The 26,621-nt window shown below is 39.2% G+C and overlaps 1 protein-coding gene across 1 annotated transcript in view; it reads right to left on the minus strand.

Moving 5' to 3' along the window:
* Positions 1 to 21,921: 21,921 nt before the first annotated feature.
* ADAMTS5 (ADAM metallopeptidase with thrombospondin type 1 motif 5) overlaps positions 21,922 to 26,621 on the minus strand; it is a 43,605-nt gene continuing 38,905 nt past the window's right edge. The window contains exon 8 of the mRNA XM_062575447.1: positions 21,922 to 25,852. Coding sequence (XP_062431431.1) covers positions 25,282 to 25,852 — 571 coding nt within the window. The 3' untranslated portion in view covers positions 21,922 to 25,281. The remainder of the gene's footprint in view (positions 25,853 to 26,621) is intronic.

Raw genomic sequence — 26,621 nt, forward strand, 5'->3', positions numbered from 1 at the left:
CCTGGTAAACCAATGTCCAGATTCATACACTTTTGCTTTTGTTACCAGCAGGTCTTCTGGGGTGTGTGTGGAATCTCGCTTAAGACTAAACACCAAAAAAATGAACAAACCTTTCTTTTTTATCTTCCATTTAATATCAGTACATTTTTCCTCTTGGCTTTGAAGGCTGAAACGCTTGTGCAAAGCCTTGCTGTATGTGTGTACAGACCCCTTTATTTCCAGTCTCCAAGGCCTAAAGTTAAGCACATGAACAAATGCTTGCAAGAACAGCTTGAGAGCCCTGTTGATGTGCTACATCTGCTATGCCACCAACTCATTTTTATATCGTATGGCAAAAGATATGTTACTGCTTTGGGCCATGAAGAACTAAAATCAGGGGGTATGGGATGTTCATGAAACCTTTTCATTTGTCTTTTACTTCTATGAGTATCTTGGGGAAGTCACAGCATGTATAATTGACTTGGTTCAGACTGCCAAATATATGTCTTAAAGTTAAAAGTAATACTTAAGGCAAAGGTGGAGGTTTGGGTATGTGATTAAGGGTGACCAAGAAGAAATATGTGGGTTCATAAATGTCTCAAGTCTTCTGGGAAGATGTGGGCCTTAAATGGGAGAACAGGGGTAAGGTAAGGATGAGGGAAACTTTTTCCTGTAATGTTGTATCTACCAATTAACCTCAGTATTTTGACTTCCATTCTCACATTGTCTAGTTCCTCCTCCTGTTTGTTTAGAGGATTATTAGTTTTCATTCAAAATACATTTAAATGCTTGATAAAGATATTGTGGAGAGAAAAATGCACCATAGTTTTACATGGAATAACTTTATGGAATAAGTAATTTTATACCTGAACAAAGGCAGCCATCGTTTCTTCTCAGAAGCTGGGCATATTTGGAAGGCAAGCATTATATATCCTTGCTTGTTGGTAATGCCTTCTGCTGTTATGAAAAAGAGCTGGGTCTGTTGTCTAGTTTGGTCTTCTGATCCCCGGGGTCCCCAAGGAGTGCAGCTGAGGCAACACACAACCCGAAATTCTTTGAAACAACTTCCCTGCCAGGCTGGAAGAGGAACCGTGGAAAACAGCCTCCTTCCTCCACTCAGCTGTGTGCTGAAGGCTGGGGAGAGAGACGGCTGTGTGCCCCTTAGGAAATACAAGTGGGTGAAGAGACACAAAAATGACCTTGGACAGCTTTTGTCCATTCCCAGCTGTTTCAGGCTCGGTCAAGTTGCTGATGAAAGCCATGTGGCTGCCTGTGAGTTACATGTCAGCAATGAGTTGGCAATAACGGAGCATTGCTAAATGAGCACATTTCTGCAGAGCCCAGGAGGTGCTCAGCCAAGCACCCTCTCCCTGGGGTCAAGCCTCACCCAAGGGCTCTCTGCCAAGACCAGTTCGGCCCTGACTGCTGGACGTGGCCCACGGTGCAGCAGTGCTGCCGTGGCCTGGAAAGCATGCCAGCCCAAATGAAGCTGGGGCATATATTTAGCACATTGGGTAGTGCCTAAGGGCAGGTGCAACAGTCCAGGGAGGCAGGTGAGGCCCCCAGGGCAGGCCACATGCAGGCGGTGCGTGGAGCTACTATTGATGTGATTCTGGGCAGCTTGGGTGTAATCCACTAGAAATTAATTAGGAGCATTAACCTGAGAAGACTTCATGGGCTTTTGAGGCTGACATCCCAAGGGGAGGCATGGTCTAAAGACTGGTTGCATGTTATGTGGCTTTAAAGACATAAACAAAAACAGCTAGGGAAACCCCTGTGGTGAGACCTCCAAATTGCGTTCCTTCTGAGTGTGGGCTTGCTTTTATACTTAGGAAGTAAAATAGCACAATCCCTAGTCATCTAGAAAGCGGAAAATTGGAATATTTTATTCTGTGTTGTTTTTCTCACCAACATTTTGTGTCTTAAACATTTAAAATCTCATATGTTGTTGCTCAATAATATTTATGAAGTGGGAGTAATATAAAAGTCCTAGCTACAGTGCAAATATGCAGAGCCATCATGTGTAACATACCTTTTAAAACCAAAGCACCACCAGTTATTTGCGTAAATAGAGAGGTAAAAAACCCCAGTTTATAAAATCATACGTTTATATAATTCTAGTAATGCCAGCAGAGCTGTCATTGCTTTGTATGGTAAATATATGAGCTAAAATAGGCTGTGTAAACAATTTGCTAATAAGACAAAAAATGGTACCAAACTTAACTGAGAGTACCCACTGAGCTTTATTAATGTGCATTTTAAAGTCTTCCAAGAAAAATGTTTTCTCTTTTTACCTTTTTAAAAGAATTTGAACTCAAATGTAGTATGGGAAACAAGCTGAAAAACTATAAACACTATAGCTATGACATAAAGACACTAAAAGCTCAGAAATCGGAGGAAGTGACAACACTAACTCATGCTGTTTGCTTCAAGGAGGGCAGAACAGCAAAAGTCAATTAAGGTGAGGACATTAGCTGCTAAAACTGCCAGCATTTGCTGCTTTATGTTAATCTCTGTGTCCCCAGTCCCTCAGTACTTTTTACATATCGGCGGGCAGCTGCACTTGAACAGAGGCCCATTGAATTCATGTCATTTGAGCATCTCTTTTGCTTTCAAGTTCTTTGATCTGTGGGGCTGGAAGGAATAAATCTCTGCACTTCTATTAACAAGAGCATCCCTTTATGAGCACACTCTATTCTTAGTACATTGCATTATTCTTGATTACTGCAGCTCTTCTTCAAAGAGTTATGGAAAAATATGTGTATATATGTGTGTGCGTGTATTTTAACTTGCGTGTGGATCGTTTGATTATACGGTTGTGATGCGAGAAGTACCAAAAGCTCTAACGGTGAAAAATGTAAATGATACTTTTCCACAAGCCAGACATTTCATCATTAGTGCCAATGAGAAGTCACCAGGTTATTACCATTGGAGACCCCTGTTTCCATAGCCTGTGTGGAACTTCACTGCTGGAGTGTCACGGTGAGGCCGCTCTAGGTGTACATGGGTAGACCTGCTTTCTAGTAGAAGACTTGGACACAAGAGACAGTTGAAAAGCTGGACTTGATATATTGCTGAACTGAATTACACATCTGTCTCCTACCACAGCAGAGGAAGGGATACGCTCATAAAGGAAGTACCTTCCAGACCCATGTGCCTAAAATACTACAAACCATACATGTGTAAACTCCCTGCTTAAGCTTATTTCAAGATCCAAACAAGCTTGCAAGCAGCATTTGATTATTGAAGAGCAGGGGAATGCAGACCTTCTGAAATCTCCAAAAAGCCTCCAACAAGCACTAGTGCTGGAAGCGGTGCCTGGGGAACATTTCCACACAGAGATAAGCTTAATTGCAGGCATCAGCATTTTGTTTGGGAGGCTGCCTTGTCCGAAATGTTGCAGTGTGTGCATGTGTTATTTCAAGCATAACAGCTAGGAAAAAAGGATCAGCTGGTGCTCTGGAGTTCAAGACCAAATGCTGTAAATGTAAATGCTGTACATATCTACAATTAATGCTGTTACATACATGAATAATTCCTTTGTCACTAGGAGCACAAGTATGAACCATGTCCTGCTCTGTGTGTGCTCTGATGGCAAGAGGGATAACTCAGCTACTTTCAAGTCCTCTACTGTGCCTATTGCATGTGAAAACAGGATTTTCCATGGGAAGTAGCCAGTTATCTTGTTTGTCCCATGATAGTATGGGAGATGGGGTGGAGATGCCTATCTCATCTTGTCAGGAAAGAAGGAAACTCTGCTAAAAATATATATACTTCACTCACTCAGTTGAATTTGTTCTTACATGAGCTGAAGACAGCTGACCACAGACCTTTGCACAGATTCACACAAAATGACGGAATGGTTGAGGTTGGAAGGGACCTCTGGAGATCATCTTGTCCAACTCCTCTGCTCAAGCAGGGTCACCTAGAGCATGTTAGGCAGGGTTGCATCCAGGCAGGCCTTGAAGATCTCCAGAGAAGGAGACTCCACAACCTCTCTGGGCAGCCTGTGCCAGTGCTTTGTCACTCTCACAGGAAAGAGTGGAACTTATATTCAGGTGGAACTTCTTGTGTTTCAGTTTGTGCCTGTTGCCTCTTGTCCTATCTCTTGGCGCCACTGAAGAGAGTCTGCCTCCATCCTCTTGACATCCTCCCTTAAGGTAGGAGGTCTTATCAATATTTGTAGATATTGATAAGATCCTCCCTCAGTTGTCTCTTCCCCAGGCTAAACAAGCCCAGCAGCTGTTCCTCATGGGGGAGAGGCTCCAGTCCTCTGATCATCTTTGTAGCCCTATGCTGGACTCTCTCCAGTAGCTCCATGTCTCTCTTGTACTGGGAAGCCCAGAACTGGACACAGGACTCGAGATGAGGCCTCCCCAGGGCTGAGTGGAGGGGGGCAGCATCACCTCCCTCCGCCTGCTGGCAACACTCTTCCTAATGCACGGCAGGAGACCACTGGCCTTCCTGGCCACAAGGGCACATTGCTGACTCATGGTCAACTTGTTGTCCACCAGCACTCCCAGGGTCTTCTCCATAGAGCTGCTTTCCAGCAGGTCAGCCCCCAGCCTGTACTGGTGCATGGGGTTATTTCTCCCTAGGTGCAGGACCCTGCACTTGCCTTTGTTGAATTTCATGAGGTTCCTCTCTGCCCAACTCTCCAGCCCGTCCAGATCTCCCTGAATGGCAGCACAGTCTTGTGGTATGTCTGCCACTCCTCCCAGCTTGGTATCATCAGCAAACTTGCTGCTGAGGCACTCTGTCCCTTCATCCAGGTCACTGATGAACAGGACTGGCCCCAGTACTGACCCTTGGGAAAGAACTCCGCTAGCCACAGGCCTCCAACTAGACTGCACTGCTGATGACATCCCTCTGAGCTCTGCCTTTCAGCCTGTTCTCAATCCACCTCATTGTCCACTCGTCTAACCCACACTTCCTGAGCTTAACTATGAGGATGTTATGGGGGACATTTTCAAAAGCCTTGCTGAAGTCAAGGTAGACAACATCCACTGCTCTCCCCTTGTCCACCCAGCTAGTCTTTCCATCCTAGAAGGCTGTCAGATTGGTTAAGCATGATTTCCCTTTGGTGAATCCATGCTGACCACTCCTGATCACCTTCTTTTCCTCTATATGCTTGGACATCCAGAATGAGCTGTTCTATCACCTTTCCAGGGATGGAGGTGAGCCTGACTGGCCTATCGTTGCCTGGGTCCTCCTTTTTGCCCTTTTTGGAGACTGGAGTGACACTGACTTTCTTCCAGTCCTCAGGCACCTCTCCTGTTCTCCAGGACCTTGCCAAGATGATGGAGAGCGGCCTAGCTACAACATCTGCCAGCTCCCTCAGTACTCGTGGATGCCTCCCATCGGGGCCCACGGATTTGTGGGTGTCAAGTTCGCCTAAAAGATCTCCAACTAGAGTTTCATAACCCTTTTCAAAGGGAGGTTGTCATCTAATCCTGTTTTAGACCAGGAATAGCAGCGTTTTATGGCTAGATTTGGTTATTACTTGCCATGTACCAGGCACCATGGGTATAATATTTCATGTACATATTTAATTTAATGGTATCAGTGTAGGCGTTAGGTTGGATTTTTGGATGTTTTTTAAATTGAACATATGGTCTGTTTATAGAGTTAATAGTGAATATGGAAGAAACATCGAATACAAGCAATAATTTAATGAGTTTACTGTTGGTCTGGTGTTAGGAGTCAGAAGGAACAGACCTGGCAATATAGGGCATGGCTGGGATAATTAGATAATTATTTTGTAAAATAGCATGAAATTGGCCAAAGGTAGAAAAACAGTGTTTCTAAATATAGGAAAATTTTTAGCTGGTAGGGATTTGGAGCTTTGTGTGCTAAGAAAGGGTTAGGGGATTTCTACGTGCAGCATGGAAATATTCCCAGCAATTCCTGCTCATGTTGTGATTCTTTATCATCTGACTTCGGACATGCCACTCAGCCATGTACGTTCTTCACATATTGTGGTTGTATGGAGGGCTGGAAGCATTTTGTCACTGGAACAAGATTGAAATCTCGTAATTAATTGCACATACCTACAAAAAAAATCCTCTGTAAAAAAGTTTGCACGGAATAGGCTTCTCTGACCTATTTTCCCTTTAATTCTGAGAGCGGGTGCAAGATGGATGAAGGCACTTCCCATCCCCAGCACCTGCTGAACCCCTGAGTAAAGAGTGGGAGAGGTCTGATGGTCTCACCAGCTTGGGGGCACGAATCTCCCTCTCAAGGGCAGTTGCTGTGCCCTGTCACATGCGTTTCCCTGGGCTGGCTGGTGGCTTCCTGAAGCCATGCAGGGCCCTGCTGCTGCAGCCCCAACTTGCACGGGCTGAAGCCAGCGCCGCTGCAGCCCCATGTTGTGCCTATACGCACCTTCAGGAGCTGAAACTCTCATACACACAAGAAAGTGGAATCTTAAGGAAAGCTGTAATGTATTGGGGAGGGGGACAAAAAACCCTTCTCTCTAGAAACAAGTTTGTGCATCTGGCAGCACCTGGCTTCCTCGCCATAGGAATGAAGGCAGACCTGTCCCTGATTTGATTGCACTGCTCTGTAGTATTAGGACCACCCAAAAGATGGCACTAAAAAGCCTTCAGTCGCTGTGTCTAAAAACACAAACACACACAAACACACACGTGTAAAATTTGCTAAGAAGGCTCAAATAAATAGCTCACTAGCTTAATTCTGTAATTTTCTGTGCAAAGGTAGAAGTTCTTTTAGATAATTCTATGTTAGACCAACAGGAAAATTGGGGACAAACACATTTATATGAGCAGATAAACTTTGTAATGTAAATATTACTTTTCTAGACCCACATGAAAACATTTATATTTTTGTAAATGCGGCAATGTGACATTTAGTGACCAATGTAACTGCGTTAAAATTATTCAGGAATTAGGTACTGCATTTAAAATATTTGGTTCTTTAGGAGCTGATTCCATTACTGTATTTTGACCTTTGTAAACATGTGGTTATAGGGCCAGAAGTGCTTTTATTTATGTGAGCGCAATGGGGAATCATTCCACCAGTAGAATACTCTATGTGGAATAATGAAAATGTTAGCAAGGGGAAGCTCTGCTCTGTTGTTCCTATGTATGTAGAGCAGATTATTTTGATTTTTTTAATTAGCTTAGTCTTGTCTGTGATGAGAATAACAAAACATGTTTCTACTAGTCCTCTTCCAGTTTGTGATGGAATAATTGAAGGGAAAATAATCCTTTTCATACTTACAACATCTGAAAGCTCAGACATAGCGTCTAATTTATAATAAGCCCTAAAGATGAGAAGAATGTTCAGAAAAAGTGCTGGAGGAGGAAACCTCACATCCTGTAGGAGTCATTTTTTTATATGACTTCAGTTTCATGATTTTAACCAAATCTCACATGTCAATAATAAACAATACAAATAAAAAAAGCATCACCTATGCTTAGAGTATAAAACATTTGGATACCAAAAGAAGTGGAGATACCTAACACTTTCCACAAATGTTGATTCCTATTGATTACAAAGTTTTTCTTTTGAATGCAATTGCCTATTAACCTACAGCTAAAGAAGAATAAAATGAAATTTCCCAGGTACTGGGAAAGCTGCAGAAAGATTGAGTTGTACAAAGTCTGCCTGAGTACAAAAACTTCCTTCATGTCACTCTCCACAGCTTGTCACTGGAACAAGATTGAAATCTCATAATTAATTGCACTTGCCTACAAAAAAAAAAAAAAAATCTTCTGGTAAATCTTTAATATTTTGCTGATTTTTGCATTTCTTACTGCCACAACCAGAATGGCTGCACAGGAGGTGGTGAGCCTTCTCTTGCCCTATGCAATGATGAAATTAAAGGCATTTAAATCAACTCTATCAGATCAGAAAAGCAATCCAAGGTGGGTTTAGGGATTTTTGTTTGTTTGTTTGTAGACAGCTCAAGTGAGGCATTTAGCTCTATGTGCAGTTATAATCAAAAAAGAAAATGATGTCAAGATTTTTAGGGAATGAACTGGAGCACAATCAACTGACTTTGGAAAAGCACAGGCACCTGTGGAAAAGCTGTGCACATACAGGGAACCACCAATTGACTTGATTAGATTTATTCAGCACTGGGCAAAGAAGCATAAAAGGAAGATAGAGCAGAAGTATTTACACAATGAATGGGTGAGGAGTTGAGTTTTCTTTGGTTTCTTAGCATTGGAGAGATCTGCTCACTGAAGTCAAGATCAAGTGTTCAATACCAATAAAAGAAGCCATGTTTTCATGTAGTACACAGTTACATTTTGGACTGCATTGCTATAGCTTTTTGATGCTAAAGGCTTACTATTATTAGCTATATAATAGGAATACTAAATTGTAATTGTCAGTACTAATACCTACTTTAATGAGTATATAAGTAGCAAGGTTTGCACCAACATAGAATTTAACTATTGTATGTTAAGGTTAAGTGAAACTAATACCATTGCGTCTTTTCTTTTTTTTTTTTTAATTTTTTTTGAGTTTTCCAGAATTTGATTTTAAACAACTTCATATTAGTAAAAAATTTAAAAGTTCCACAAGTAACATTCTTAGCAAAAGCAATGAGATTGCTCTACAGAAATTTACTGTAAAGATAAAAAGGTGGGAAAGACAAAGCATTTTTTGACAGCCAGTACAAAATGCATAACCTTCACATTCTGTGGGGTTTTGAGTTCACTGCAGATATTTTTATACCAAAGAGGATGGATGTATAGTTTTTTACACAAGCTTAAGGATAATTTTGTGATGAAGTAAGAGCTGGAGGAGGTAAGGAAGCAGGATGACAGAGAGTGAGAGAATCTGAAATGGAACACTGCAATTCTCATAATGGTAGTTCAGTGAAAAAAACTATTGTAGAACAAATCTTCCTTCATCCACTCAACTTTTGGAAAGAAATATAACTATTTGGAACTGAGTTTTCACTTGAAACCTCTTTGGAAACAGGATACTGCTCCCAAGCTCTTTCAGCCCTTCTGAGACCTGGACTGAGATTCATCTCACTCTGCCTCAGACATCTGCACTGACATCTGACCTTCATCCCCTTGTCACTGCACATCGCAATGTGCAATTCATCTAACCTGTTACGAACACCTATTGTAGAGTGAAACAAATGGCAGGTGCGAAGTGCCTGTTTTCTCTCCCTCTTCAATCTCAAAGGCATCCATAAGGACAATTAACATACAGATTTTAAAGTCAGTGAGATGAACACCTGCATAGGGCCTCTGTGTCATTTTGAAAGACTACAAAATAGTTGCTATATTTTTATGTAGTTGGACTTAAAAAAAAATCTGAATAACAGGAACACTATAATACACTCTTGGCAGACAATATACCACTAAGAATAGTTTATGATAGAATTGTTTGCTTTCACAGGCCAACTTACATGAAAGTCCTCATTGTACCACAAAAGAGTTGATAGAGCTCTCAGACCAGCATTGGATTTATCTGATCAAAGGTAGTAGCCTAACCACAACTAATTATCTACATGCTCTCCACTGCCTCAATCAATAGAGAGAAACAAGAGCTGGTAGGGAATGGTCCATCTCATCCTAAACTTGATGTCAAGAATCAGCTGTATCACCCTAAAGTGCCTACTTTTCTCCCTTGACTAGCAAAGGTGCCCAGGTTGATTATTCAAAGACTTTTAAGAGTGCAATTTTTTAAAGCAGGAATAGTGTTCTTGTCTGCAGTGGGGAACTGCATCCATGGATCCAGTTGCAAGAGGAGGCTCGAATAAGGAAATAACCCAGATGGTCAACCTGATGTTGAAAGCATTAGTAGAAAAATCCTGCTAAAGGAGGAACAATTCTTTTGTATCACTATTTGGGAGCCTAGAAGCACATGGTATGTTCGTGGCTGTGCTTCTGTGCACTATGTGATTTAAGACAGGGTAATTACAACCTTTATGTTTTCCAGTTGCTTCAGCTTGGAAACAGACAGTGATTTCTTCTGGTGCCTCTTTGTTTGTCGCCACTTCTTTTGACCTGTGTATTCATAGGCAAATTCTAACATCTTGCAGCTCAGCTTCTCAGTTAAGGGAAACTTGGGGATCTTGGATTATGATTCAAATGACAACCGTCTCTTTTAGCTACCTTGTCCAAGATCAACCCACTGTAACTAGTTTGGGAGAAAATCCAAGCGGTGAGTTCATCAGCGAGGCCTTGGAGATACAAACTTGACTTTGTTTTGCAGTATGAACAGTATCATCTTGTATCAGGAGGTAAACTGCAGCGTTGTACACATATGCATTGCCTTTTCTTCACGATCCTTTTAACTCACTTGTCACACATTGTTGAAATGCATTTTGGCTCAAGTATGTGAATTAGAGACAAAGGCAGTGAGCACACATCACTGCTGGCGTACAATTTTCATCGCTTTTGGAACTACTCCACAGAGGGGCCTTGTGTAACTCCTCCATTAGGCATCTTTCTTCCTAGGAATTACAGCTCACATGCTAAGAACATGCATGATGTGGCCATTTGATGACTCCTACCATTAAGCTAACTGGTGTAAAGGGATTTTTAAATTCTCTGAAGTTCTACTGCAACAGCTTGGTAGGTTTAGTGTATAAAAGATGCTAAAATGCCTATATAATAAGCCACTTTAACGGAGGCAGTAAAAGTAGGTTTAAAGCCAAAAATCTCAGTAAGACTAAGATAGATAGAAAACTCTCAAGGGGGAGTAAAAGGGTCCTAATTAGTGAAAATTGTTTTCACAGAATACTAGGTAATGTAATTTGGTTGCTGACCTTAGAAACAAAACCTTAGTAATACCAGCCTCACAATTTTGCATTGAACTCTTGCCTGCTGTTCCTTTTCCTTCCCCTCTATTTTTAATTATTTCAGTCTTCTGTACTAGTTAAACTCTACTATATGTGCTTTCGCATTTTTACATTGCTTATTTGAAATTTGTTTGCACAGTATATTGCAGGCTGAAGCTACGGTGACAGAAATTACTAATAGATAACAATGAGTGTAATGCCTAGTTGGAGCCAGATCTAGAGACTTTTCTTCTTCCTTGCATCCAGATTAAAAAATAATAATAGAAAGAAATATAATAAAAAAAATTCTTGCAAAGTCACTTACTGCATTTTGGTTATGTAGCTTACAGATTCAGTCTATAACAGAATTCCTGTCTTGTAAATGGTTATTCATCTCATTGTTGTCACTATTATTGATTCATTTCATAATTTGACATTCTTATATATTTTTATTCATTCACTATACTTGAATTTGAAATATTGTTATATTGAAGTATTTGCTGAAGTAGTCTATTACAATGTTTTCTCCTAATAAGGGAGCATAAGTCATCCAACTATCTGCTGAAAAATGTGCTAATTACTTTCTATGTGGGGACAAAATGTTGTATCCAATTGGGGAATGGAAACGCAAGCAAGCTACATATAACAATCTATTGAAATTAAAGCTAGAGAGAAAAAAATATAATTATCATCCATAAAAATAATTTAAATCTTTCCCACATTGTTAAGTGGGAAATTTAAGAATTTTTCATTGTCAAGACCAGAATGGCCAGCTCACAGAAGCAGAGTTTCCATACTGGCAAAGAATAGTAACATTTTATTTTTAGATTGATATAGAAAATTTTGATTATCATGCATGAAATATACCAGACAAAAAATCCTGCCACTGACCTCTATGGTAGAACAAAAATAAGATAGAAGGGGGAATACCCCACCATTTAAAAAATATTAGCATGCCAAAACTTTTAGAGATTTTTTCAAATCCTAAATATGTACTCTAGGAAAGAAAAACATCTTCTTTCACTGAACAGCCTTAGAGGGTGGCAGACTTACTTTACCTTTTTTTTTTTCTTTTTCCCCTGAGAGGTTTTTCTTGTATGTACGTGTAAAAATCCGAAGTCATTTGTAAAAAGTTCACTTAATTCCTCACTCATCTCACATTTGTTACAGATTTTGTTTAGCTTCTAATTTGCCAGAAGGAAATGGAAGAGTGTGCTCCAGCCAGGGAATGCTGCTGTCCACTGAAAAATGTGTTTGGATGGAAGAGCTCTTTTTCATGGATTGATTGTGGCTTTTGGCAGCAGAGGTGGCAGTAAGCAGTTGCCATAACTACTATAACATTAAAAAAAAGAAAAAAGTCTTTAAGTAAAGTGTCATTTTTGAAATTATACTTTTATTAACAGCCTTGGTAGAATTAATCAGTTCAGTATGATGGGTGAGAGCGTACTGAACGTGGTCTCTTGGGCGTATGTTAAGGATGTGCTTGTAGGGCTATATTGAGGCATTGGCTTGGATGGTATATAGGGGAGGAAAATTTGTAGACAGCCAGAGAACTAAACATAAGCTGCCTTGCATGGGATTTCAGAGCTTGGCTGGAGCACACTTGACACACTGAAGATGGGATTTACAAATTCTCTGAAATAATTTAGAAGCACAAGTTACCTTTTAAGTTAACTCTAAAAACTCTGCCTTAAGTATAGACAAAATTATTTATCTATAGTTAAATGATAGGTATAAGTCTGATAAAACGCACAGATGTCATTGGTTAACACTGAATATTACCACTGTACACTTGAGGATTTTCTACAAGGGTGTTTTTTGCTGGGTCAAACCCTGAAAAAAAGGTTTTCTCACTCTCACAACATTACCCCACACATTGTTGTCACTGGCAAACTGCTTTGGTGCTTTTATTTTTTTTGCTGGTGGAATCAGAAGTTATATCACACTGCTAAAATAATCTGTCTATTGCCATATGGATACCAATGTAGTTTTTGTGGTTCTCTAGCTGTTTCCCACAGTGCTTCAAGACTTGTCCTGAATGACCAGACTATTTATTTATTATGGGACCTCTACAGAACTCAGCCGGTGAATTGGACACCTGCCCCTGCTGAAACACTGGTTCTGCAACAGGCTTTATCCTTTTGGTTGCAAAAAGTTTCTGGGCCAACACCTATAAACTGTCCCTCAGTGAGCCTTGGCTGCCCGTGGTCATCGTAACAATGGATGGACTTCCTGGACGTACCATGGACCATACTTCAGCTGGACTGTCACTCAGCCCCCAAGGAGAAGTGCTCCTGTGGTCATCCTGTTTTTTTTTTCAGCCAACATTGTCTCCTGTAAGGACAGGAAGAACCCAGGGCCATTTGTTTTGCAAGCTTAAGTCTATACCTCCTATCTGTGATAGGCATTCCCTATAGCACATCTGTTTGATCCAAATACATATTCCTAAAGCTTCCAGCCTATCTGCTAACACTTTGCAATAAAAGAAAGTGTACCTACATTAGAATGAATTTGTTCATTCTCACCCCTCTGTGAGTTGTGATATAATTTTATAACTATCTTGCTTCAATCCAAGGATTAAACCTATTAATGCACCTGGGCTGTCTTCTTCAGACTTTTAGTAACAATAGTCTCATTATATACAGGCGTGTAGATATTTATCAAGTTTTCACCTCCCATTTCTAATTAAAATGTGGATATATTCTTATAGATTATAAAGTTTTTGTTGTTTTAAATTTACTGGATAAATTTAGTCTTGCATGAAATTATCTTAACTATCTGAACTCACTTCTCAGTTAGTTACTTGTTGTCCCTCATTGTATCTAATAGAGGAGTTAAGCATTTCCCCCCTCTATAGCTACTCTATTCCCTTGTTTTTCATTGTTTTATGTATTTTAAGGTTTACTCCCATGTATCAATTTCTAAGAAATTCATTCAACTCCCCAAACTTTCCAAAGCTTTGGGATTTTGTCTGGTTATGGCCTACATCCAGATTCAAATAATTTATCAGGGATATTGTTCCTTCTAGCAGCTTTCTTTCTCTTTCATAGCTGAAAATAAGAAAGAACAGCTCCTCATTTTCTTGCCAATATCTTTTTTTCCACAGTTTCTAATCTACTCGATCTTTATATTCTGTCTTAGATGTTGCTAGAAATCTAGGTACATCTGAAAAATCAAACCAGGTGGTGATTTAAATAAGTATTATGAATGCAGCCAGAGGAAACAGCTCTTCGGATTGAACAGGTAAGCTCTGGGGAATAAGAGCCTCAGACTGGTGTTGTACTGGGAAGGCCTTGAGCAGGCTGAGGCAGGCAGAAACCTTTTGGAGGCAAAATTGTTCCACGCTAACCTCAGAACTTGTCTTTGGTTCTGGCTCTCCCTTGCCCTAAGAAACTATATTGGGAAAAAAAATAAGCCAAAAATACATAATGAACTCATCCCAAAATAATAATTATTTTGATGGAGAGAGAAATAAAACATCCTTTGGTTCTTTCTGCTCTCCTCTAAAGAGGAAAAGTTCTTCACATATAACACTCAGTTCACTGCTTCCTTTTAACCTGATTAAGGGCTAGCATTTTGATGATGATTTCCTGCATACATTAAGAGACTGAGGTTTACACAGTGAAGTCCTGCAATTTCCCTTCTTTCTTTGAAGTGAAGCTGAAGAGCATTACAGCTTGCCTGTACAGCCAAGATTTTGACTGTGTATTTTGGCATTTGCATGCCAGACTGGTTGGTAATTTCCCCTTAAATCCTTTCATAGCTCAAATTCCTATCAAAAGAACCTATATCCATAGCCACTGATTTACTATACCAAGTCTATCTCCGCTATCTGTGGCTACTCTGCCATTTGATTTACCTCCAAGAAGCATGCTATTTCACATACTTTTTTTCCTAGGACTTTTATACAACATATATTTAAAACAAAATATTGGCTGAAAACCCCTCTGGATGGCTGTTAGATCTTAGCATGCCACATAAATATTAGCATGAAAACATTCCTCCCAGCCCACACAGAATGCACGTAACCCTGTTTTTTCTGGACAAAAACATTTGTTAGTACAGCAAGGCCTTCAGTGAGGACCACTTCCTGTGGGCAGGGCCCTGTGCTGAATTGACCACTTTAAAGTACTCTCAAGGTTTCCAGTATAACTTTCATTATCCTTTAGTTACAGACCACCTTTACTAGGTAACTAAGGTTTTCTGATGGTCCATTGGGTAGCTGCCATTTAAGCAATTACCTAGGTGGCCTTCTGCCTGTTTTCAACTATTTCAAGATGTTAGTTACCTGATGCTGTCTGAGAAGGTACTACAGCAATGTTCACTTCTCATATACCTTTCTGCTTACCAAGCAGATGCCTCTCTGTGGTGACCTTCTCTACTTCGTGGCTCTGTGTAGTAGGTTTCCAAATGGGCTTCTGTTAGCTTACCAGCTGAGGGCAATTTGCACATTTTTTGCAAGTACAGGCACTTTAACAATTTTAACACATGTGCATACCCTTAAGAAGTTATCTGCATGACTAGAGCAGAATTTACACCTGCAAACCTCATCAGAGCATAAAGGCTTTTGATTATTATAGCAAATCAAGAGAATTATCCTTTGGAATGAAAATGTCCAGTTAGCAGAGGGCTTACAACTTGCTACCAGAGCAACCAACTGCTTCACTCTCTACTACTGAATTTTTGTGGAAAACAGGGAAGTTTCACCTTCAAGTGACCAGTAAGCAAGCCTGGGAGACTGAGCTATTTCAACACATCTGCAAATGAGAAGCTCTGGGCAGATAATCTTAAAAGGAGTAAATGTTTCAATGCCTCCACAGCAAAACTGTACCATCCATTTTAACTGAGCTCCCTCAAAATAATGCCACAAATGATGGTGAGGGAGAAGTAACTAGCAAAGCTGCAGCCACAAAAAAGAAGCAATTTATGATGCACACTCATGTGAAGCACCCAGATAAGCTAGAGACAGACAAGTCCTTGCACGAGCAGGTTTTGAAAGTTCAGCATGCTTCATCAAGGCTGCATTACAGTTCTCACCAGCAGGGCTCTCGTGCAGCGTTGCTGGGCTTCTATCAACTATCCTCATATTCTTCTGGCAGCCGCAAGGGCAGGGAACCGGCTTTCCTTTAGTACCCATCTGGCAGCATTCAAGAGTTACTTGGAAGCTCTGCTGCTCATGTGAGCCTATTTAGCAGAATTTAGGATTTTGCAACTAAAGATGTGGAGGAGGGTTGTTGTTTTCAGTTTTGTTTGTTGTTTTTTTAATTCCACAGCTGCAGGTCCATTATGTAAAGTCTTACTAAGAAGGAGGAATAGACAGAAGAAAGACAACAAACAGCAGTGAACCAAATTATCAGTAGACAAAAATATGCACTTACGGTCTTCCTGTGGCAAAATACATTAAGGCTAATCAAAATTACAAAATACAACACCTGTTCCCCTTTAGATCTTCCGAGGCAGCCTTCCTCTTTCCCTCCCTAAATGCATATACATTCTCCAGCACTCTATGCAACTACCCTATCTTACCATGCTTCTTTAGCAACACTTGCAGTAGTGAGATTATGGTGCCACTGGCCACAATGGTAATTTTAATAAGCTAATCCTTATGTTGCACATAACCAGTCCAACAAAGCTTTACTGAGAGCTGCTTCGGTCCATGCGTTTTCACTTAAACAGACTTTGCCCAGGATAATCAATGGAAAGCAAAAAGCTTGCTACCCTGTTCCTGGAAGCATGGAAAATAATCCTTTTTCCTTGACATCGGTTAAATTATTTTTTCCCACACATTCTCTTTATCCCTATCCTTGATCAGCTTGGAATGCTGAGTGGTCTAAGTATGATTAATTTTTTGCTTTAAACTTCACAGAGCGTAGCATGAGGAGAGTGAGGTAACAGTGTAAGCAATGTAGAAAGACTCAAACATTTTCTAGTTTAATTATTTGATATATTTTGAGGTTTCCAAAACATATGTATTTTTTTTAAAAAATAATCAGTTTGGCTAGAACACTAAAACTGGATCAAATCCATCTTTCATCCCAAACTAACATGAGGTTCAGATCTACAATTTTGAACTCCTGGGAATAAAAGTCTCCCTCATCATATGTAATTACATATAGTTTCTGCAGAGGTGAAATGTCACATTTTGAAGAGATGGAAAATATATTAAGAGAGAATGAGTTCATCTTCCTGATACAGAACAGTTCCTTCAGAGTAATGGAATTATGAGAGAGTTGGACGCTTGAGACAAAGTCTGTACTGCTGTCTCGCCTGTATTTGATTTGTATATGAATGGATTTCTGTTCCCAGTAATAACTTTCTCCGAGCTACTGCAAACTCCAAAATGGGAAATAGGAAAGGAATTTTGGGGTACGTGCAATCTGCCATAATCACTGCCTTATTGATGCTGTAGTTTGTTACATACACAAAAATATGGAAGAGGTACTGAGAAAGAAAGAAACACCTTTGGAGTTTCTTTACTAGACAAAAAATATGAAAAGAGAGAGGACCAAGCTGTGGCATAGTCTGTCTGACAGCCATTTCTACCTGCAGGTGGGCAAGGGGAGACATGGAACTTGTGGAGGTTTAACTCTGCCCCAGGACCCTGGCTGAGGAAAGATGCAGGGAGGGAAAAAAAAGGCTGACAGTAATTTATAACCCAAGGGAGTGTACAGCAAATTATTCGAGTCTCCAAACCTTTTAAACAGGATAAATGGTAAAACTAGATTCTAGCAAAAGTTCTTCACCGCACCCTTTACTGATTTTGAACACAGTCATTATTCTTTCTGGTAAGTAGTGACTAGGCTTATCTAATGTACATGTATGAACATGACAATCTGAAACACTTTTATGTATGTACAGAATATATAAACACATATAATATTGATTGTGTAGATAGATAGATAGATAGATGGACACTGTACCAAGTACTGGCAGGACAGTTCTCTTGTAATGTGGTTCAAATAGATTTATATGTAGTGTAAATATGTTTTTCTTAAGATATTGGGCTAGTCTCCATAGGTAGTGGCAGCTCCATAAGACTTTACTGTCATTGTATGTACAAGCTAGGAAGAAAAACTACTCCTAGGCATAAATAAATAGTTTCTTTAAATAAGAATCAGGTTAATTTAGATCTGTAAAACAAAATAAAATAAAAACACCAGATAAATGAATCTTGCTATAAATTTGGCAAAATCCAAAATGTGCAAAAGTTCATCAATCAATAGACTGAACATGTGCATGGGATAAGAACATAAGCAGACAGGGAGATTCTTTCACTTTTGGGAAAAGCACACCATTTAAAGAACAATTAAAAACTTTGACTTAGTGCCATAGAATGAGGAAGGATAAGTTAGAAAACCGCATGAAAATTTAACTTTAACAAACAATAGTACAGCTGTATTAAAAAGTAAGTCTGGGCAATAAGGCATCATAAGGGCCACCCTTAACTTGGAGCATGGAGGCAACTCTATCTCACCTGCCCAATCCCCTGATTATTGGTTTTATCTTTCCTTTGCTACATGTGCAGTACCGCCGCTTTTGCACCCATCACACACTTCTATCGCCCATTCTGGCAGGTTTTTACCACTCTTAGGTTGGTTTATATTGCTTATTACGGATCTCATTCTGAACATCTTAAGCCACTGCCTGTAACTCTGCAGGACAATGCTTTTAGACATGGCTTTCACAGGGCTTTGCCCTAGGCTCAGGAGATGCCCAGTATACACCGCGTTTCTGGACTGCAGCAAATGGGAGCTTTCCCACAGGCTCTGAAAGGTACTGAAAGCTGTTTTCTGTTTCATTTTCTGTTATGCTTCATGATTAAAAAAAAAAAAAAAAAAAAAAGCTTGCATTTTGACAGAACTCTACCCGACCATAACAGAAGTGCAGTATTTACATATAAAAAGAATTATTTTTGCCTTAATTTAGGGATCAGCTCAACCTCTTTTAGCTCGTGCATCTTTACTGGGACACAAACGGCAAATGGTAGCCCACAAATATACCATATAGAACAAGTATTCGGACCTATGATACAGGTTATATTTATTACTTTTACTGAAATCACAGATTCAAATGTTTTAAGATTACAACTGGTAAATTATACATATGTAATAGTTTACAAAATAAAATATTGGCCTTCAATGTGTCATAGTACAGTGTAGACCTTGTACAATTCAGTTCAAATGAATTTGTATTTAGCATAACATATTATTTATGGTGTAAACTGGCTGACATAGTAGTGCTCTAAAAATGTTAATTCTCTTTGATTAGACACTTATCAAAACAAAAGTAAGTTTTGTGAGACATCTTAGTTTTTCAAAGGGTATTGGTATTTCAGCCAAGTTACCTATAATGCACAAAGTAACACTTTCCAGAATATGCTGACACCAACGGAGTGTATACAGAGGCAAGTGAAATAAACTAAGCAAACTCAAATGTTGTGCTTTCCCTTTAGCCTTCCCTACAATACCTCTCTTGTTTCTATCCTACCTGATGTTAGGCAGATGACCTGGCAATAGAAATTAAATAGATTTATTGCTACACAGGGGTACACACTGTCTCCTTCTCATTTGAATTCAATATATGATTTCCTGTATCTGATGAGATTGTAGCAAGGGATATATAAGCTTGACTGGCACTGAATACGTTTCATGCAATAAACTGTTTCATGGAAAATTTCACAGTTCATGTGATAAATTGTGTAAACCTGTTCTTATAAATTAAAGGACAAATTATACTGTCATTTAAAGTGGTGTAAGTCTGAAGCAGCTCTTGCAAAGTCAAATGATGAAATGAAGTTACTCTGAATTTACATAGATGTAACTAAAACCAGTGTACCCATTTTGCCTCGTAAGCGAGAGTAACGGAGACCCAAATACCCGTTTGTGAGCATGTGTGTGTGTGCATATGTATCTACAGGTATGCACAAGCACACACAGAAAATATGCATTTCTGTAAAACCATGGTTATTTTACATGTCCATGTATATACTTCGACTATGCAAGACTGTAGCTGATGTATGCAGAAATGACTTTAGTGTCCGTACAGCTACCATGAGACTCTACGCATGACTTGGAGAGCAAACAAACTTGTGAGTTTTTGTTTCAACCTGTAACTCTGCTGTACAGACAGCAGCCGGACAGTACCTAGATGTTCGGTGCTGCCTATCTGGAGATGTCATTCACTTGGAAGACTACAAATCTGTTTGGGGTCTTTTAAACTTCATAAGCTATCACTGAAAACTTGCACTGGTAATAAAATGGTCTAAACCCCAGAGCTACATTTGGTGATGTCAGCTAAGAACCTGAAATTTCTCTCATATTACGAGTCATTACAGGTGGACATGCTAAAATGAGGAATACTTGCATTTACAATGTTATTTGAAATAAGAATGTCAAACTAGTTTTACTATGCAAGCTAGTATTCAGTGTATCCATAACAAAAAAAAAGGAAAAGAATCCTCTCGAAAACATTACCAAGCATGAATGTAATAGTACGCTTTGGCATCTCTATAAAAACTGATCAGTTAATTAAAAAAAAAAAAAAAAAAAAAAGTAGGAGGGGGACAAAACCCCTCAAAATCAGCGACTCTGTATTTTTCCTGAAAAGTGCAAGCCATGCGAAGAGGATCTGATTTTGGATAGTGCTGTGTGCTCCTCCTTCCTCAGGGGCAAAGACCGGCACAGCATCCGTTAATATGAGGAGAAACACTCACCTAAACATATTGCTGAAACCCCGCAGTAATTAATGTTTCATCCTTACAAATCCTATTTAGAGCCTGCCCTAAGGACCATCAAAGTCAAGGCTCGCAGCAATTTCCTGGCATTCTGGCGTGGAGTTTGCATCCTAAGTGGGGAAGCATCAGCCGCCAGACACTGTAATTTAATCAAAAGCCCCGCGGCTGCCTCTGGGTCTTGGCTACTGCCTGGAGAGCAGCGAACGCGGGACGCAGGGGCTCAAGGTGGAATTTAACTTGTGTGACCATGGGCACCGATGAGTAAGGTACCTCTCACGAGCGTGAAACAGGTTATTTGCTCTCAGTAGTACTGCCCTTAAGGTGAAACGGTTAGCGAAGTAATTGGTATTGTTAAATAAACTGACTGTAGAAATGCTGTAGGTTTGTCTATATTGCATTTCCCCCCCCCCTCACATGGGGCCCAAGACGAGCTTCCTTGAGTTCAACAGAAGCTGGACTGGATGAAAAGTAGGAACAACAGGATATTCTTATTTTTCAGCAGACACTGGGAACACACACTTGGCTTGCTTTTTTGTGTTTTAGCTTAGTCTGGTAGGGTGCAAAGAGCTAGAATATAATAAAATAAAATACTGCAAAGCCTTCCAGACAGGGCTTTTGACTTGTTTAAATATATTTTTATATATATAAAAATGGTGGAAAGACTGAAAAAGTATTTTTTTAATGGTTCAGTCATCATAAACTAAATCATTTTGGATATATTTTCAAAGAAACACACAAAAGAGTTTCTTTATCATGTTTCACTTAAATATAAAACTACATGAGAGAATACTCGCTTGCCACCCTGACAACTCAGAGAAACTTCATTCACATATAGAGGTCTCACTACAAGCCTGAACTTTCTCCCACTGAAGCAAATGAGAGGACTCCCACGACTTCAGTGGAAAATTAGCAATGCACGTAGCATGAGTTGTATGCACCTATGTGCAAACAGTCTGTAATCCTGATTTCTTTAGGAGCTAGTAAGTTGGTCCACAGACCTTTGTGATTTGCTGACTGACAGACTTGAGAAGGGAAGTGTAACAACGAGCTTTGAGCATGAGGTTTCACAAAGATAAAAATCCACAACTTCTCTAAAAAACGATGGTAGCAGAAAAAGAATATACATCTATACAGTGCGTACACATGTATACACATATACTCCTATTTCATGCAAAAAGCTTTCTAAATAAAAACATACAAAAAAATAACCAGTGCCATACATTATGTAAACTCACAAGGCATACTTTCAACACAAATTTGAAGCATAAATTAAAAGAGAGAGAGAAAGAGAGAGACAGAGATGATAGCAAAAAACATTTTAAATATAGAATTTGCACAAATGGTATTTTTTGTTAAATAAGAATAAATAAATTCATTACATCCATTCACATACCAGTTGTAAAAACAATAAATTATTTTATTTTTTTTCAGTGCTGTGTTGCTTTTTTTTTTTTTTTTTTTTTTTTTTTTTAACATTTGTGATCAATCCACAAGATTACTCCCTCTCCCCCCTTGTGATAAAACTGTTTCCACAGGAGGGCAGCTAAATTTAATAGCTTTTCTACAGCCAAACCAAAGATGATAGGCTTCTCTGAACAAGAACACCTGATCTGAGCGGCAGATGCTCTACAAAACACTAACGCTAGTGGGTCCGACTCCACTCAAGGCATTGGAGATGCCTCTCAAAGCATCAAGCAGTGAATCTAACACTGCTGGTGATTTACTTCCATGCAAAGAGCAATCCTGCGGGCTGCTTGAATAGTGTTGCTATCCCCTAGAAGCATTTTATGAATCCTGTTTGGCAACCCGTGGTGCTAAAGTAAACAGTGACGTTACAGTAACGAGGCATCGACTTCAGAACACAAGCTGCAAGGACAAAGTTGCACACCGTGCACTAACTTTTCATTCAGCAGTTACACAAAACAGCTCTGAATGACCGGGCTTGGAATTAGAGTTCTTTTTTTTTTTTTTCTTTTTTTTTTTACAGAAAACAGCTAAATAGCAAGTGTAAAATAGAGCACACTGGCTTAATTTACTGTCTACTTTTATGGTTGCTTTTGTTGCTCTGCCCCTTTTGCCCTTTTACCATATAAACTTCTTTGTACTCATGTTAATGTGCTCCATAACCGCATTGGTGAAAAGGGGAAAAAAAATCACTGTAGTGGTTTATTTTCATATTTCTTTACTTCTTATAAATAAACTTTCTATGAAAAAGATACTCTTCACCTAAGAAAGCTTTAAATTTATACCCGTTTATGGTATTAATCTTCTGGAGCCTGAATTACATCCAAAAACTTTACTCATCCTGTTGAATACATAATAAATTATAACTATGATGCAAACGCAAATACTTGCACATTTTGTCTCTAGAATGCTAAAATGTAGGTAAAATAAATGCCACTTAATACAGCAGTTATATGCTCAGACAAATGTTAAGTCTATGAGTAAACATTAAATGTCCTTATTTTTCCTCTCATGATGGTTCTCTGTGCTATGAAATTTTGAGAGGTTTAAGAACATGTGTAATATATATTTAAGTATAAAAATCAGATTGCTGGGAAGGAAAATAAGACACTAACAATAAGACACCTATGTTAATAGGCAGAGAAGGGAAAAATTCTAACTTTTTGAAACTCTGCAAATATCCAGAGCCTTATCTGAGTTGCAAGGGTGTGATCAGTGACTAACCGGGGAAACTTCCTCAAGATCCACAGTTTTGCATAGGTCTACAGCTGACAAGAAGGCATACTGTTTGTGTAATCTAAAGATCAATAGTAACATTCCTTCGTAATTCATTTTGACAAACTAGGAGGGCCTGACCCTATTATTGTTTGCTTAGAATAGAGTACAAAAATAGATACTTCTCCAGGTTTCACCCTTGAAGATGTAGCAATGCTCTGCTATTTTGAAATCATCACATGCTTTCTAGAGTTCATACAAACACACCACACTTGCAAAAACATGTTTGTGTCAGCCTGGAGTGAAATCTGCCCTTTTTTGCTACACAAAACCAACAAGTTCTTTACTGACTACATAACTGAGATTTTTGTAAAGACCTTGGGGATGTTCAGTGCTCATGTACCCCTGACTTGCAGCTGCGAGGTTTATCTGAAAATCCTCCTACAGCCTCATATTCTCATACGTGGATGATCTGGGGAATAAAATACAGGTTTGTATTTTCAGCAGCATGTTATACACATTTTTTTTCAATACCTGTTATTCTAGGGCTTAATTCAAAACCTGCTGAAATAAGAGGAAGCAGTTTTGGTAGGGTTCCTATCAGGCTTCCACCTGTTACCTGAATATGGTAAGTTGCCCTTCCTCAGTGACTGATCTTCCACCAGCAATAATGGGATTCAGAAGTTGCTGCCAAAAAAAATTGTTCCCAGCTACTGCCTGTACTGTGGAAACAGTCTTATTGATATTGGGTAAGTCCTCCACATCCTGATGTGGTTTGACTTCCTAGCGACCCCTGGTCCTCCCGTATGTGGTAGATATACAAAACATGAATGACTTCTACAGCTTAAAAAAACAAAAAAACAAAAACAAACAAACAAAAAGACTCCTGAAAGACAAATAGTTACAAACAGCTGCTGGTAAGATGAATACCATGTTGACATGATGGACAAAACAGTGACAGAATATTAACCGCTTGCTGTGTTTTTTGACCTTTATAGCCTCTTCAAAAGATGGAGGTGGATTATACACTGTTAGATTCAAGGTGGAAGCCATAGAGAAAATAACAGAGAAAGCAGTTGAACACAGTCTCAGAATATCTGAGTTAGAAGACACTTGGTTATCTTATCTGTAATTTTTGGTTCTCTAACTTGTTTCTACAAAATACAGTATGCCTTTGTTCTGTGGAAAGAAGGAGCTAGCAGCTATTGCTCATCTACAACAAGGTCCCCAAGCTGTGACATGCCCAGAAAGACGTTAAAGGTTTACACGAACAACGTGTAAACAAATTCCTTCCAAGCAGCCAAAAGCCTTCTCCTGTGTATGTCTGACGTACACATAGTGAGAAGTTGCTGATGGTGCTGTTTTTTTGAGCAATGTACACACGGGGATCCCTGGCCCAGAGGTGTTGCAATGCTCCTTTTGAAAATTTCTTGGTGGAAACACACTGTCATAGAATTATGATCTGCTGTCAGGAAATTCCTAGAATGTAAATGCACTTCCTGTTGTCAAAAACCAGAAAAAGTATTACTTTTTAAAAACAGCAGCAAGCTTTTCATTTTCCAGTAAAACATCTGCAGCCATTTCTGAAGAACGGACCAAGTCCAATGGCTGCAGATATACTTTGGTCAATCATTTTGCTTATATAGTTTGTTTTTTGATTTTTTTAATAGAACCAGTGATATAAAGTGACATACCAAATGAAAGATATTTACAAAACAGTATAAAATAAGCTACTGTGGTATCATGGATACGTGTGGCGCTTTCTAAAGACATACTGTATTAGAGGTAGGTGAAAAAGGGGAGATGATTCTGTAACCTTCAAATATCCCAGGATCCTCCATTCATTAGTTTTTCTTCTTTTTTTTCTTTGCTTTATATTTTTGCAGACACTGAGGGCTTGTAACTTTAATGCTTAGTTTTTTGACATATCAAGATCACCCTACTATTATTTAAAGCAGTGCACATCTTCATTTGGTCCAAATAGGCAGATTCTGCCCATAATTTGAGACTGTATGTAAGTACATTGAAGCCTTGGCTTCTCTCTGACTGGGCAGACCTAATACCAGTATGTCAACAATGGCTTAATCAAACCTCTTTTAAAGAAGATCACAACCACAGGTTAACACTTTTTTAGCAAGCACTGTTTAAATGCTGATGGTCTCTGTGACAGGAGACATCCTTTAGCTAATTTTCCATGCCCGTCTTTGCATTGGACAGTCCTGGTGTGCCATCCTGTGTCGCATGTTCGAGAACAAGAAAGCCATGGTCCAGTAACCCACCGCGGCTGCATGAGCTGTGGAGTTACTTTGTTGGTGCTGCTATTGCTGGTGACAGAGTTAGTCATTTGCCCTTGCTTCTTTGGCACAAAGAAACTATAACGGACATCCACTGGTTGAGTTGGATCAGTTGCAAGTATCTGCACAATAAGAATCTCTTTTGTGGCAGAATGTCCCATTGCATGCAAGAAATCGTCTTTGTGACTCCAGCCGCTATAGTTCATGACAGTCCCATTGATGTCAATGATTGTTTCTGAAGTGGAGATCATATATTTTCCATTTACAAGGTACTCACCATTTTTCTTTTTCAGGGCCAGGTAGGCAGTGAACCTGCTCTGGTCCTTAATCTTGAACTGTCGAACTTTGATGTGAGTTGCCCCTTCTGGGATTTTCACTATGTCTGTGTAGCCCTTACTGAATAAAGGAAAAAAATAAAAGTGTTCAGTATCTAGTGTGAAACAAACCTCAGGTCTTTCTGTAAAGCCTAACGAAGTCACTGGTAAGACACATCTTGCTCCGGCTCACTTCAGACCCTGAGTCTATCTATCTTGAGTCTCATCTAAGATTTATTTAACCAGGTTTCATTACGTCTTTTGTTTTGTTCTTTATGATCTTGAAGAACTTTCTACTGCACTTATTTCAGATTGCTTAATCTTTCGCGTATGAGTCAGATACAAGAGGAATGAGTAATAGCTGATAGCTTATGTATTTTAGCAAAGGGTGGGAGATACGAAATAAGATGCATGCTTTGCTGGCCAAGGAAAGATAATGAGATATGCATTGGTTACAGCTGTTTTTTGCTGTCTTTGCTATAATGATGATTAAGGACGGCATGACCAGAGTAACAGCTGGATAGAGGTACCTTGGGAATATTTAATAATGATCTTGATTGCTGAGAAAAAAAATGTTTATTTTGAAATTCATAAAGTAGAAGATTAATTGCCAAGTGTCTAATAAAAGATGCAACCAAATGTTTAACGTGTATCATTACAGTCTTCTCAGTTGCTTCTTATGAAGTACTTTAATTTAGATTCAGAAAAAGATATTTAACTCTTCTACTGAAAGTGACAGACATTAGAAATCGTGTAGGCATGCTAGAGCTTTCACTGTCTCAGGTAAGTTATCTGATTTATTTCAACTTGACTAATATATTGAAAAATCTTAAGGCCTATACATAGTTATA

The sequence above is a fragment of the Rhea pennata genome, chromosome 1 (assembly GCF_028389875.1).
Source record: "Rhea pennata isolate bPtePen1 chromosome 1, bPtePen1.pri, whole genome shotgun sequence".
Classification (NCBI taxonomy): Eukaryota; Metazoa; Chordata; class Aves; order Rheiformes; family Rheidae; genus Rhea; species Rhea pennata.